At 40.8% G+C, this 15929-nt stretch overlaps 1 protein-coding gene and 1 long non-coding RNA gene across 3 annotated transcripts in view; one reads left to right on the forward strand and one right to left on the reverse strand.

Moving 5' to 3' along the window:
* The window catches only part of GALNT18 (polypeptide N-acetylgalactosaminyltransferase 18), a 354194-nt gene that overhangs the window by 51126 nt on the left and 287139 nt on the right, over positions 1 to 15929 (reverse strand). For both annotated transcript variants that reach the window (XM_083598809.1, XM_083598808.1), the window contains 2 exons: positions 6579 to 6764; positions 3282 to 3419 (listed from right to left, as the gene is read on the reverse strand). In XM_083598809.1, the coding sequence (XP_083454935.1) occupies positions 3282 to 3419; positions 6579 to 6764 (324 nt within the window). The remainder of the gene's footprint in view (positions 1 to 3281; positions 3420 to 6578; positions 6765 to 15929) is intronic.
* LOC310756453 overlaps positions 1 to 15929 on the forward strand; it is a 51003-nt gene that overhangs the window by 15835 nt on the left and 19239 nt on the right. The window lies entirely within an intron of this gene.

Consider the following 15929-nt stretch of genomic DNA (forward strand, 5'->3'; position numbering starts at 1 on the left):
CCCTCCTCTCCCTGCATCAGAGGGGGGTTAAAACTTATTTAATGTTCGGATTGCAAACTTTAACAAAGTCTTTTTAAATTCCTGCTTGCATCTTCATTGCTTTACTTCTTTACAAAAAGCGGGAGGCAGACTTCCTTTTTATACCTCTCCGCCTTCGGTGCCAAATCTTTTAAATCAATTCCTTTAATTGTCGAATTAATCCTACTCACGGATCGTTGGTCTTGGTTTCAATTTTCAAGGAAGAAGGCAGCGCTCTCCGGCAACGGCTTAGCGGCTTCACTCCACGGAACAAGCAGACGACTCACAGCACAGCGCCAATTCCCCGCTCAGCTCCGGGACCCAAAACTGAGCTCCTTTGCCGATTGGGGGGGCGCAAAAAGGTGCCCGCCGAGTCCCACGTCCACAGGCTTCACCCGCCTGTGGTTTATACGGGTCCCCGCTGCGCCGTAGCGGTAAGAACCCCAGTTTCCGCGGAGCCAGTCCCCTCCGTTTAAGGGGAATCAGCCATTTTTCCGAAGCGCCACCCCGGAAGTCTGTATAACGTTTACTGTACATGCAGCTTGTTAAGATAGAGTTGTACATTTATCCACTCCATGTTTACAGTATCTCCAGGCTTTGTCTTGCACATGGCACCTTCGTATGTTTGTTGTTTTAATGGTTATAAGTCTATCTCTACTCTAGCTACTATTCTAGTAAATTTGGTTTTATATTTATAAGCCAGTTTGTGGTGTTGTTGTTTTGTTGTATGATTCTATTCTTGGCATATCAATATACGTAAGAAGAGAACATAAGAATAGTCATGTCAGATTATTCCAATGGCATGTCTAATCTATATTGTGATAGGAAGCCCACATGCATGACCTGAGAGTAAACTCCTCTCCTATAGTAGTTCCTCAGAAACTAATATTCAGAGGCATATTGCCTCTGATCCTGGAGACAGTATAAGCCATCATGACTAGCAGTTATCAATAAACTAATGTTTCATGTCTTTGTTTAATCTAATTTAAATACATCTATAAATCTGGTCTGGGAAAGACTCCTCAATGTAACTCCAGGAGTGATCCTGGAATCTGTGTAGACAATACTGAACTAGATGGGCCATTGAGCTGATCAGGTGAAAGGCAGATTCTCATGTTCCAAAAGGTCTCCGTTTCATGAAAATAATGGAGACAGACAGAAATGCCAACATTAATCCCAAACTTTTAAGCCTGTGAATAAATCCCCTAAAAACAATGCAGCTGCATGTATCAACACCAATGAGGGGTTGGTCAAATATGTCAATTTGCAAAGGCTTTTCTGACAAATCTAGAGGACAAATGATTTTAGAAAAGCAAGCAATGCACACAGTGTGACAAAAGTACACTTGGAAACTAGATGAACAGCTGCATTCACTACTTATCTTTCCTGCGTCAAGACAATTTCATGTCTTGCACCAGTACCCTTTAGTATTTCAGATTTCTTTCAGAACTTCTTTGAGAAGCCTGGCACAGTTGATACCTTTGCAGGGCTGATCTGAGCTTTTAATTTATGCCTGTCAAATAAATGTTGGATTTATCCAACAAGTGTGTGACAGAAAACTCAGTTATTCCATGGGCTTGTTCTGTTTTTACGTCCGTTTTTATATCCTTGATCACAGAGGCCTTAGGCATCATCCCAAACAATAAGAAACACTCTTTTTATAAAGTGAGAAACCAACTCAGTTTTTATATGAGAGTCTGAGTTAACTTTAGATCTCTGGTGTTTAAAAAAGAAACCATCTTGTCAAACATAGAATTATTTTTGCCTGTGGTCATACTGTAAGTTTTTATTTTATTTTTAGCTTTCATTAAGTGCACTGCAATTGGACTAACATGTATACATAATTAGGAACAGGCTGTTAACCTGAGAATAAAAATCTATTTTATTAATTTTATTTGGAGGCACTTTCTGACAGCTAGAACACTGCTATCTTTCTCATCTTTTCAATGCTGAGTTTCATGAGAAAAGGTACTACATGGAATACAATGAACCTGAAGTGTGATTTAAATGCACAAATGTCAAATTCATCATGCATTATCTAGCAGAGGAGTTACAAGACTGAGGGACTAGCAATTCTCTTGTTTTAATTTCTGTGCTTTTAATGGGATTGTTTTGGTGCACATTTTAATCATGGCCCTTTACATTTTAATGGTATCATTTTATTCCATATTTTAATTATGATGTAGTTTTAATTATTCCTTAGTTTAACAATGTTATACAGTTTGTTTTCATGTTTTGTAAACTGCTCAAAAGCCATCTGGGCATTAAGAAGTATTATATTATTAATAAAACAATACAATTTCAGGTGTCCTAGAGATGCATTCCAGTCTGGGGTGCTTCTGGAACCTGCATTGCTCCTGGATTGCCTTGAGCCAATTACAGCTATGAGGGATTTGCTCAAATTCATTTGGTGTACCATATTTCCTAGAGAAAGCCGATTGGGCCATTGCACACATGACTTGGTCACATCCAGATCTGATGACTACAATACACTCTATATTGGGCTGAATTTGAAAGGAGTACAGAAAACACTCTTGCAAAAGCCACAATTTTCCAGGGTTTGCTTTTCCAAGTCTCTTATTTTAACTTTATTCAATCTGCTCTGGCTTACCAACTGATTTCTGGGCTCAGCTCAAAATGCTGGCTGTTACAAATGTAGCCCTAAATATTTGGGAAGAGGGTATTTGAAGCCCCATCTTCTCTCACATGTATCTGTCCCCAACTCGGTGTTTTTCACTGATAACACTAAGTCATGAATTGTTAACGTGTGATTTGTTTGTATGTCCGAACGCAGCCCAGCAGGCTAACCATGGCTTGTAATGGGTGGTAACAAACCGCAATATGAAGAATGTACACATTCTAAATGTCAGATCACATTGGCTATTGTTAAATAGCTCTATAAATAACCACTTGCATAGGGCGAGGAAGAACTTCCCTCAGATGACCCAGCAAAGAAGAGTTACAGAAGTCTTTCCTTTCGGCCCCTCCACTTGTAGGCTACAGATGACTATGCTTTGGTACCTGTGTGGGCATCAGGTTTCTACTTTAAAAGGACTCAAAACACACCAGAAACAGAGATGATACAGCAGCGCATGCATGTGTGAGGCAGAGTAGCACAATCACACCTATGTCAAACAACAAGCAGCCAAACAGTTAAATAAATGAACCAAATAAATGACCTGCAAGTTTGTCCTGTGGCTGTTATCTGGGAGAATTATTTCCCACAGCGATGAATAATCAAGGTAAATAAGCAGGACTCTTACCACTCCATAGGCAACAGTGTCTGAGTACATTCTCATTTCTGGATATACGCTGACAAGGTACCACCTAAAGGTCTTGCACTGCAGCTTTTTCCTCAAGGCTTTCCTCTCAGAAATATCACCAATGTCAATTCCAGAATCCTGTGCACATTGACCAAAAAAACATGTCAGAGATATAAAAGCCACCCTCCTGCTCTCTGGCAGTTCGTGTTACAATTCTCCGTGCTCTTTTGTACAGTTTAGTGAAGGGGGGGGGGGAGGAACGCAGGGATGTGCACTGAAGCATGATTAGCATACTTTAGCTGCCTAAAATAAATAGGTATTTCATACAAAATCTGAGGTATTTGTGTCAGTGTGTTTAAACGTAAAAGACACCATCATTTGGGGGCCTGATCCAGAATATTTTACATTCAGTGGGTTAATTCTCACTGACTTCAATGGATTTTGAATCAACAGTAATAATGTCATTGAAGCAATTCTAAGATTCAAAAACAATTGGTATATATAAAAGCAAGTTGTCCTGGAAACCACTTTTCTACCGGCAAAGGTATGGTCTATTTCAAAGATTCCATTGTCGGGCAAATGTGGATGTTTGGCTTTCGTATTTCTCTGCAACAATTAGAAATCCTGTCCACCTTTTTCTGTTTGTTGAATGTTTTCCCCAGGGAGGCTCGCTTGCTGCCTACATTACATATTCCTTAGGCATCAGGCAAAAACATTCCTCTTCTCCCAGCCCTTTGGCTAATTAAGCAATCTATGGCCCTTTAAACTGTGTGTCTGTGAGGGGTATTGTTTTTGTTGGTTACTATCTTGCATATCTTTATGCTTTTCTATTGTGAACTGCCCTGTGGTCCTCGGATGACGGGCGGCATAGAAATTTAATTAACCGCAGCAACAACAACGATTTCAGTTGCCATTTTTGTTGAAGGAATTTGCAAAACCTTTCCCCCCTCCCCTTTTCATTGCATTTTATGGCTAAGCCTTGGCTGGTGTAACACAGTTTTGTGGAGTTCAAGATACACGAGTTTCATAAAGAGCCTGTAAGTGGAGATCAATAATTTATCTCATTATAGCTATGCGGTAGAGATTTCTAGAGAGGCATCTAAATGCAAATTCAGGACCAGTCTTTGACAGGAAGTAAAATGAGACATTCTTACTGTAGATTATGTCGTCGCACAAAGCTCAAAATACTCAAACAAAATAAAGAATAAATAAACTTTACATAAAAATATTTATTATCAGGTAGGTTAGGAAATGAGCCTTGTTCAGGCAATAAATACCTGCAGACCTCATAACCTGCCGGGAAAAGGATCATTGTCGCACACACCCTCCACCTTTCTCATGCTGATAGTGACTTGAAAAAGGCCTGGCACTGCACAAGGATGCTTGCCCCATGGGTCCGGTGTTGATGGGACCACAGGCACACATGCAACAGGGAAAGGGGGCTAGGGAAGAAGAGGGTTAGCCTATAGCAGGCTCCCAGGCTCCAGTATGCTTAAGAGATTGAAGATCCCTCAATATGTCCTTTTTCAAGTGCATTCATGATTATTTGTGCCCATGGTGATTTTGAAGAGGTCACATGTGATCCCACCTTCAGTGCTGTTTGTGCCTGCTAAAGTTTTGTGGTGGTTGCACTGATTCTATTTCCAACCAATGCATATTCCATAACTTCCTTTTGAAATCCTTTAACTTTTTACACCACAAATGCTCTGGCTTCTTTTTGTCCCATTTTTTTTTTGCTCCTCCAGACGGCAGTAATGTAGTGACATTAGGGGAGCACCGCACAACAATAAATCCACCAGTAATGCAATATTAGTGTGTCAAGAGTATGTTGCAGAAAATACTTGCACTCCAATAGCAGTCTAGAGGGACCATGAGAATTTTATGTCTACACTGAATTTGGGTGTCTGCATGATGGCTGGTTTATTAGCCTTAAATTATTTGGAGATACAGAAGCATTGGTATATAGAAATAATTATTTTATAAGGTATAAATATGAATTTATATACGTATGTAATAAATCCACGTTTCAGTTCTCACCTAATTAATAGTATTTGGGGAAAAAGATGTTTTACAATGAAGCAATAGCCTGCCTGGCATGTTGTGTTAAGCTAGCTCCTGTATTTGAATAACACATTATTGTTTGTTGCAGAGAGTTAGGTGTGTGTGTGTGTGTGTGTGTGTGTGTGTGCGCGCGCGCGCACACACATCTGTACTTTTTGGAAGATTTGCTAGGAAATGCCTGCATATAAAAGACAAAAATAGCCTGTCTCCATCATGTAGAAAACTCCAACCAAATGGAAGAAGTGTCCTGCAGAAAAAGCAAAATCTATGCTAAAGAGTACTGGCCCTGCACAGCAATGAAAGAGTGTGGGAAATGAAACATTATTTCCTTTCAAGGAATGGCTAAACTAGTCTAGGCTATCTTGATGAGAATGAGCCTACATCCCCTTGGGCTTATTGTTTCTCCCCAGCCCTTGCAGGTTGCCATGACATCTGAACCCAACAAACTATGGTTGTTTTAAACGAGCCAACTTCAAAGTTATTAAACTAGATGGTTTCATCAACCCTTAGTTAAAATTAATCAGTTTAGGGTTGCTTCTGAATACCTTCTGGGTGCTTCTGATTACAAGTTGCTGGAAAACACAGGAGGGGAGAGGGTTTTTGTGCTTGAATCCTGCTTGCAGGTTTCCCACAGGCATCTATTTGGCCACTGTAAGACCAGGATACTGGACTAGATCCAGCAGGCTCTTCTTATGTTCTTTGGGTCTGGACAACTGTGGATAGATGAAAATGGAAGCAAAAGCTTCTCATTTTGGCTGTACTGAAGGACAAGAGGAGAGGGGAAGTACACAAGCCAGAAAAAGGCTAAGCTTATCCTTGTCTAGTGATAGGAGAATCAGTCAATTTTGGTTCCTCTCACTTTCCCATTTTTTAATTTTAACTTCAACTCTCCACGTTCCCATTATCAGTTTGCAAGTTTTTTTAAACAAGTCCTCTTGAAAAATCATCAGGCTTTTAGTGCAAATTTCTCCTACCGACACATATTACAAAGCAATTTCCCATAATATAATACAGGGCAGAAACAAAATAAAAAAAATTCTTCCAGTAGCACCTTAGAGACCTACTAAGTTTGTTATTGGTATGAGCTTTCGTGTGCATGCACACTTTTTTAGATAGTGTATCTGAAGACCTGTTATACGGCCCTGGTATAACACATTTTTGAACATTATTTTCACAAAAATATGGGGAATTGGAACTAAGGTATTGTGATCGTATCAGTGTTCATTCATGACCCACCTCTTGAGGAATATTCCATGCCATATAAACATGGCTTTTAAATTCATCCATCCAGACTTCAGCCACTCGGAGTGCATTTCTTCGGACATGAGTAGTGAGGTCTTCTGTATACGGCTTATGAGCTCGTTCAATGTGGGCAATTCTAGAGCAAGGAAGAACTTCAACGCTGCCACCACACTGCCATACCTAGAAACAAATAAATTGGCCAGTTTAGGGAATTCCATTGTATCCAAAATGTCAATATTTTCAGCCTATTGTTGGATTTCAAAATTTACAAGGACATTATTTGAAGTTTATAATCTGCTACAGTCCTTTAAGTGTAAAAAGTGTGCTATGACTATGTGCCTCTTCAGTGCTTAGTTGAATTATAAACCTAAATCTAACTCTGACAGTAACTGGGAAACTCAAGCCAAAGTCTATGTGACTACCTTTGTAAACTTTCACACATACAACTATAGTGGACAAGTAACTGCATCCTTTTTCAACTATTTAACCTTACCCTATGTCACTTTACTTGGAAGTAAGAAGCACTGAGTTTGCTTATGATTGCAGCCAATGCCATCCTTACAAAGGCAAGATGCCCATATACTCAGTTCTGTGAATTTTTGCACCATATGCTTGTGACTAAGTGTCTTCTGCAAGAACCAAATGCTTTTAGAATGAAATCAGAATTGTGGGGGTCGCATTTACATGATGAAGCTGAACAAATGGAACTACAACTTGCAGTGAAAACACTAGGGCATTTGTGTTAAGATGACCCAAACTGTATTGAGTAAAAGACTGGAGTAAATTTATTATTTATTTGAAAGAATATTGTAAACACTTAACAACACTAACAGGACTGGCTTAAAGGTTTGTCAGTTAAAAATAGAAACTTATTTACAATGATAAGGAATCTTAAAGTAAAAGAAAAGGTAGATGGGGGGAATGAGAAATGTGGATGAAATTATAATTGTAAGTTAGAATGTCAGTTGGGAGGGATGGGGGGGGAGTCATTGACTCAAGAGAGTCAGAATATAAGTAATGTAAAGATATGTACAGTGGTACCTCGGAATGCGAACGGGATCCGTTCCGGAGCCCCGTTCGCATCCAGAAGCAAACGGAACTAGCAACGGCATGTCTGCGCACGCACGCATCGCTTTTCGCAGCTTCTGCGCATGCGTGTGACATCATTTTGAGCGTCTGTGCATGAGCGACCGGCAAAACCCGGAAGTAACGCGCTCCGGAGTGCAACTCAAACACGCTCAACATGAAGCATATTCAACCCGAGTTATGTCTGTATAATCACACGGTGTTTTTTTTTAATGAAAATGCTAATAAATATTATAATAAATAAAAAATGAACGAACTGTACCGAGTAAATAAAACCAGTACAGAAGACCCTCTTCTAGGACAAAGAGAAACAAAAGAGAGCACCTTTACACAGTGCAAGGTAATGCAAGGTAATGCAGTCTGGTCTCTCATCCCATCTCTATTGAGAATAGGTGACAGGCTATCTGAATACTGCATTCTGAAATAGAGCCTTGAGTTTTCCAGGCTTGTCCACCCACTATTCATATTCGATACCAGAAAAACATTCTGTTTAGAGATCTATTTTATACATTTAGGCTTTTTGGCTTGAACACTCATTTAGGCATTTGGCAGCATCTGAGGCTAGGAGAATGTGGCATGGATTCAGGATGTTTACAAGGCCTATTTTTTTGGGCAGCTGCCTAATTACATCCAGCATATGCTGGGAGACAAGAAAGAGCTTTGCTATTCATGCTTACAAGACGACAATTGCTCCCCCACCCCCTAGAAATCTGCAGTGCCCTCAAAACAAGGTCTCGGGCTTGCTTTGGTCTCAAGGGCATCAAACCTCTACACAAATAAGTAAGAAACAATCACCAGTAGTATAAATATATGTAGAAGAGTAATAATGAAAAAGAACCCACCATTTGTTTTGTACCAGCAAGAGAATAAATAATAATTGAGAAAACTTCTTAATGTCATCCAAATTGTGCCCGGAATTTGGAGTTCCAAATTACCTGGTCTTGCTTTCAAAGTGGAGCTAATGCATTAGGAATCACCATCTACCATTCTAATTTTTTTTGTTTTTAAAGGAAGCTCTCAGTTTTGTGCAGAGTGTGGTGTGCTGCAGCTTTCTGTTGCTTAACTTCATTCCATAATTTCCTCACTGTTTGCTGATCCACATGAGCACACTGATAATGAAACTAATTACTTAGGCAGGTGGTGGGTTCTGCCTTGCTGGCAATGCACTCCTATGGGAGTTTACTCAGAAATAAATTCTGCTGTTTTCAGTGGGGCTCATTCCCAAGTAAGTATGTTTAGTATTACAGCTTGGAGGTCTTCAAGCAGAGGTTGGACTGGACAGCCAACTGTTGGAGGAAATGCTCTAGCTCTGAGATTCCTGCAATGAGCAGGGAGTTAGACCAGAATACCTAGAAAGCTAACTCAATGATTCTATGATTTTGAAGGCCAGAAAAAGGCAATCTTGATTGATTATGCTGATGGTTGCAACAATATTCTTTTTGTGTGGCTTTTTATCGACGTGTGTGAACCTTGATAAAACACTGCCGCTGCCACACACAGACACACACACGAGCCAGATGTGAGCACACACTACAAATCAGGAAATGTATCATGAGGACATGTCAGAGTGATTAACAAAGGATTCCAGCAGAGTCAAAGAAGCTGGTAGAGGTAAGAAGGCTTCCTTCCAAAAAAAGGTCTGGTTCAAATGAAGAGAATGAAAAGGAACACAAACTTTGGCAAAATAAAAAGTACATGCAGACCACAAGGGAAGCTTAAAAAGAATTTGAGGAACATATTTCTAGTTTCAAACATTATCGGCTCTGCTCTGGAAACAAAGCCTGCAACACAGACTAAATTCAAGGCTAAGTTTGACAGACAGGATTTTGTAATTGTCCATCTTTTGGGGGGCAGTATTTTATCAACACACTTCGCTTGTTGGCAACTTGGAATGGCCAAGTAATACAAATGAACTGAAGGAGTAAAAATCTGTGGCAAATGGAACATTTCATAGTTCTGAAATTAGTTTTAGAAATTCTCCTAGTTTACCAGGTTTCAAGAAGAAAGGAGCTCTGGACAGAGCAAACACATTGAGGGGAAAATGTGGAACTGAATTGAAGAAATTGACTCTTCTGTATGAATATATATCCTATGTCATAATATGATACATATTGGAAAATTTGGTTTTAAGATAACCAATAAACAGTATTTTTTTACTGTGGAAACACTATACTTTTAAACAGCTTTGCTATATCTGTTCTGAAAAAATAGGCAATCTTCATTTTTACAGCCACCAACTAATTGCAGCTTGGGAGATATGACAGTAGAGGTTTTCTTTTCCCCTGCCCTTCCTACAACCCTGTTGGTCTTTCATTAGTGAATTAGATTATTCTTTTATTTTTTCAGGCCATTCGCAAGGGGGGTGGGATCAGGCAGGTATAGCACATGCTGCCTGAGAATTATGTTGCCACTAAAGCACAGATGATGCCTTAAAGACCAACAAAGTGCAAAGCTCAACTATGGCATGAGACTAAAAGGGGAAAAAGAGCTTTACATTTAAAAGCAACTGTACATTTTAATGAGTTAGAAACAGGAGGTGACATTTAAGATGCTCCTTCACAGTCTCTTTGATTTCATTATTAATTCCGTAATTTAACTACAAAATGAAGCTGCATATGGTTTTTTTAAAATACACACTCACCCCAGCCTGATTGAACACATGCTTTAATATGGTTTGTAAACAGCAATTATCCAGTTTCTGAGTAAACTCCAATTAATCAAACCTATTGGTCTTCCCTTTCTTGTCTAAACACTGTCAGTCTTTGTTCTATTTCTGAAGTCTTATTAATTACACTGCTTCAAGGAGCGTGAATTCACTTAAAATCTTAAATGTTAAGCAGGAGCTGTCAAGACAAGGGCTGATAGAAGAAGCTGGTTGTGCAGAGCTGATTCAAAACCCAATCTAATTACTTATAAGGGGAAATGTCCCAGCCTCTGTTGAAAATGTGATGAATGTTTTACAAATATTGGCCTAAATACATCCGGCGTGCTGAAAAAAATAGAAGTAAACGCTTAGGGCTTTTACATTCTAAAGGGGAAACATTGTCCTTTTGTTATATTTAACATACATGATTAAAAGTTTAAAATAGCTATGCATGATGTATATACTAAAACAGCTTCTATTAGATTTTGAGTGTAGTACAGCTTAGTGACTTAAGGATTATCATCCAACCAATCATGAGCTCATCAAGCAGCCTTGGCCTTGGTCAAGTCACTAGCCTCCCTTGCAATATGGGGATATCTACATGGCTGTACCTTACAAGAGAGTTATAAGGATGATTAATACAGGAGGAAAGAGCCCAAAGTATGCCAAAAGTCCCAGGTTCAATTGCAGGCATGTGTAGTTTATAGAAGTAGCAGGACAGGGAAAGATCGTTGCACGAAACCCTGGAGAGCAGCTGCAAGTCAAGCACATCAGGACTTGGGCTGCATTGGCCAATGACACAGAATAACACAACTTCATTTATATCCCAACTCTCCTCCAAGGAGCTCAAGGTGGTGTGCAGTTCTCCCTCCTCCATTCCATCCTTGCAACAACCCTGTGATGTAGGTCAGACTGAGAGGCTGTGACTGGCCCAAGGTCACACACTGAGCTTCATGGTCACATGGGGACTAGAACCCTAGTCACCCAGGTCCTAGTCCTACACTACACGGCTGAAAACGTAAAGTGCCCTGAAAGGCTAGAGTGGGAATTAAAGATGAATGTAAATATTAGTGGAGCCAGTAGTGTGGTCACTGTCAGCATTAGCTACCAATAGGTAAAGTATGCTCAGCTGTGCTCATCTTGGCTTACACTGGGAGAAACATTGCAGTACTGTTTCCCAACCCCCCCATGCACATATTTTCTAAATTAGAAAATCCATCTGGGTTAGGCAGAGACTGAAGCAGGTGCTGCCCACTGAAATCTACCCTAACAAGTGTACCCTGTGAAGGACAGGCTATTATTATTATAAATATTGCTGTTGTATTCGCTGTTTTAGTACAATATTTGCTACTGCAACATAAATTTTGATTGCACACTATCCTGAAATCCAAACAGGACGGAAGGTGGTATATAAATGTTTAGGAAAATATTCCTAAGTAAAATCTATTTCTAAGCATTAGGAATTCAGTGCCCTTTTATCAAGCTACACTGACTTCTGTAACAGAAACAAACAACTTTCAGACCATTTGTTTTGATCTTTAAAACCCATTAATAATCTTACAGTCATAATCAATTACTGAATAGTTGCCAGCAAGACATCCTTAGTTAAAAAGGAACTTACGGGAACAAGCTGTTTAATATTACATTCTTTCTGCCCCTCCTACTTTTAGCTAATTGCTTCATTATGTACTTTTCATACTGCGTTTGTTCTGAAGGGATTAATTTTGCGCTTTGCTTCATGAGCCATAAAGCTTCTACCATGCATGGTTAAACTACGTATGTTGTGGGCTTGGGGTGTTGCTGCTCATAATTGTAGTAAATTCCACCATGGACTATGTTACTAAGCAATAACACATTTCAAAGGTCACTAAAGGCACAAAGCGTCACTCAATTGTTTTACATTACATCCTTCTTCCCACAAGACACAGAAGAATAATGGATACTTAAGTCATTCTATTGCCAAGTATATGTCAAAAGGAGGAACAAGGTGACCACAACTGTTCATTTTTTCATGCTATTGGTTTCTGGCCTTCTAAGTGTCCCTCTCACCCCCTGGGTGCTCTGTTGTGTCAGCAATCTTCTGGTAGTGACAAAAAACAGCTCTTTGTGGCTGGTCTTAGTAATGAATCACAGAGTAAGTGGCACAATTTTAAAGGAGAGGGCACAGGACACCCCTGCACCGCCAAACATTCAAGCAAATGGGCACACACTCAGTTGTTCTGTGGAAAACAAAACTTCCATTTTCGAATTGTTTCTCTTCCCTCTGCTAATTTTATCCAAAAATTGGCCACCATAAGAACATATGAAGCCAGGTATGCCACCTTTTGTCTGCAACTGGCAATACAAGTGGCCCATATCTGTTGATAAGAAGCTAAACAAAAAACCCCAAAGACACAGCAGGGACACACTATGGCTGGATAAATGAACAGTTGGCAATTTTAGTACCGTCAGCAGAGTATGTCAACCTTGGCTTAAGAAACTCCAGGACAACAGTTTTCTGTGCTTTTAAATACAGGAGTAACCTTTAGTTCGATTTGCAGCAGGGACTCATCTTTTAAAGTATTTTTTATTTTATTTTATTGCCATTTATGCCTATTGTTTCCCCTTCCTTCTTGGTATGCTTCTCTTCTCTTAAAAACCCTTTAATGACTGCAACAAATTGAAGTTAGGGCGATGTGACCTCTTGCAGGTTAGGGCCTATTCACTGATGATCAATGACAGAGCATACTAAAGGAGGCACTATGGCATGTCAAAGAGAAAAAGAAGTGTTTGATGGCAGGGAAGAACGCTACAAACCTCTTGGAATATTAAGCAGTTAGGTGATGCCATGTTCAGCTATATTCCTAGTTTATCTAGGAAATGGTCTCATCAACAGTTTGCTGCATGTATTTCCTAGTTAAATTGTTACAAAACCTATTCTGCCTGCCCACAGTGTCATCCATGACCCCTGGGTAACATATCCTTTTCATCAAAAGGGATAAAGTTTGAGTCCCAGGGTATGGATTGAGGGCACACGAGTCCACTAACTTGCTGAAGCTAAGCAAGTCTGGGTCTGGTCAGTGCTTGAATGGGTCATGTGCATGCTGCATTGGGCTCAATGGTGGAAGAAAGGCAGAATATAGATGTAAGAAGAAGAAAAAGGTTGTATGTTATCTCCAACACTTGTTTCTCTGGCTATAATACTCAAAGCAGAAATTTCCTTCAATAAAGCAGCAGTGCACTAGTTCAGCATGTGCAAATGAAATGGCCAAAATACTGAGAGTGGCTATTGTGGGTCAAAGCAACTTTTGCACCAGTATCTATTGGTGTTGCGTTGATCATCTTTTCTTTTCTGTGGGACTAGCAAATAACACATGTGCTTCCTCTAAAATAGAGCGATCATAAGGATGATTCAAAGTGCAACCGGTAATGCTGCCTATATGTGTAATTATACATGCTGCAGCTGCAGGAAGACTGTTGAGACATTTGCAGAGAAAAGGGAAGAGGAGAAAATTATGTTACTGGAGGTTTGACAGAGACCAATGGCATGAGCCACAACTTTATGCAGGCTGAGATAAAGTTGGAAACACAGTGATATAGAGGGAAATAATCCTGCTCCATTTTCAAAATAGGGTTTTTTTTTTGGCAAAATGACAATAATCTTGAAATCGCATCCCCCAAGTACTACAGGCAGGAGAGCCCACAGTGTTCTGTATATAAAGGGCTTTTGCAATTATTCTGCTCGTATAAAGAACATACTGTATATCTTACTTCAGCCAAGTCCAAAGTAATGTTTGGACAAGTCAACCACACTACATAGGGCTGCCATTTCTTCTTTAAGAGACAAAATTATGCAGGTGAATCTGTTCCCCCTTCACCAGCATGCTAGGTAAAAGTCTCCTGCTCATTATCCTGTAACTGTTATAGACCTATGAACTGGAGTCAAAAGGTAGATGGCATTATTTGTGAAATAGCTGTGAAACTTTCCCTCAGTCTCAGAGACAGACTGCTGGTTTTGGGGGACTTCAGCACCCATGCCAAGGCAACTGGCTCTGGGGTGGCTCAGGATTTCATGGCTACCATGATGACCATGAGGCTGTCCCAAGATTTCACCCGCCTAATACATGTGGCAGACCACACTCTGGACCTTGTTTTCTAAAATGAGCAGGAAGAGGGTGATCTGAACGTGAGAGATATTGACATCAGTCCCTTCTCATGGTCTGATCACTCTCTGTTGAGATTTAGGCTTTCAACACCTTTCCCCCACAGCAGAGCCAGGGGACCTATTAGGATAGTCTGTCCTTGATGATTTCCAGACGCCTCTGGGGGATTTTCTGGCTGATATGACTGGCATTCCTTTCAGAGCCCTGGTTGAGACCTGGAACATCTGAACAGCTAAGGCCTTTGACACAATCGCCCCAGAGTCTCTTCCACGTAATGGAGCCTGCTTGACTCCCTGGTATACTCCAGAGCTTAGGGCAAGAAAACAAGCAGGGAGACAGCACAAACACAGGTGGAGGAAAACTCAGTTTGAATGCCATCAAACCTAGTGGCAGTGAAGGCATCCTCATTGTGCCATCCTGCAGAGATTTTCCAGGTGGTGGCAGAACTGACGGTAGCTTGCTGTGACTTGTTTGCAAAGCATTTGGAGGATATAATGCTTGCATCCACTGGGATCTTTATTCTGCCAAGTCCTGTTGAATAAGTTTCAGTTAGTAAGGCTTGAGGATGTGGACAAGGTGCTTGGATCGGTTAGGATGACCTCTTGTGCTCTAGACCAGGCATGGCCAAACTTGGCCCTCCAGCTGTTTTGGGACTCCAATTCCCATCATCCCTGACCACTGGTCCTGTTAACTAGGGGTGATGGGACATGTAGTCCCAAAACATCTGGAGGGCCAAGTTTGGCCATGCCTGCTCTAGACCCTTGACTCTCTTGGCTGATAAAAACCATCAGGGAGGGTATAGCTGGCTGGGTCAGGGAGGTGATTAATGCCTCCCTAGAAGAGGGGATGGTCCCTGCCTGCTTGAAGGAGTCAGCAGTAAAAATAGGTCCTCAAGAAACCCTCCCTGGTTTTGGAAAATCTAAGTAACAATGGGCCATTTGACAACATCCTCTTCTTTGGGAAAGTTCCTGAGTGGGTGATCATGGACCAGATCCACACACTCTAGATCCACGCACTCTAGGAGGCAACTGATTTTCCACATTCATTTCAGTTGGGGCTCAGGCCCAGTTTTGGCACAGAAACTGCTTTAGTTGCCCTGTATGATTACCTCTGTTGGGAGAAAAACAGGGGAAATGTATCCCTGTTAATTCTCCTCAACCTCCCAGCAGCTTTCTGTACCATCAACCATTATATCTTTCTGGAGTGGCTGTCTGAGTTAGGGGTGGATGGCACTGCTTTGCGGTGGTTCTGGCCCTACTTGGAGGGTCATTTTCAGAGGGTATTTGGGAGGACTCCGCCTCATCCCCACATACTGGAAACAAGACCAGGCATAGGCAAACTTGGCCCTCCAGCTGTTTTGGGACTCCAATTCCCATCATCCCTGACCACTGGTCCTGTTAACTAGGGATGATGGGACTTGTAGTCCCACAACATCTGGAGGGCTGAGTTTGCCTATGCCTGAACGAGATGTAT

Source organism: Podarcis filfolensis, assembly GCF_964270895.1.
Source record: "Podarcis filfolensis genome assembly, chromosome: 1".
NCBI classification, from domain to species: Eukaryota; Metazoa; Chordata; class Lepidosauria; order Squamata; family Lacertidae; genus Podarcis; species Podarcis filfolensis.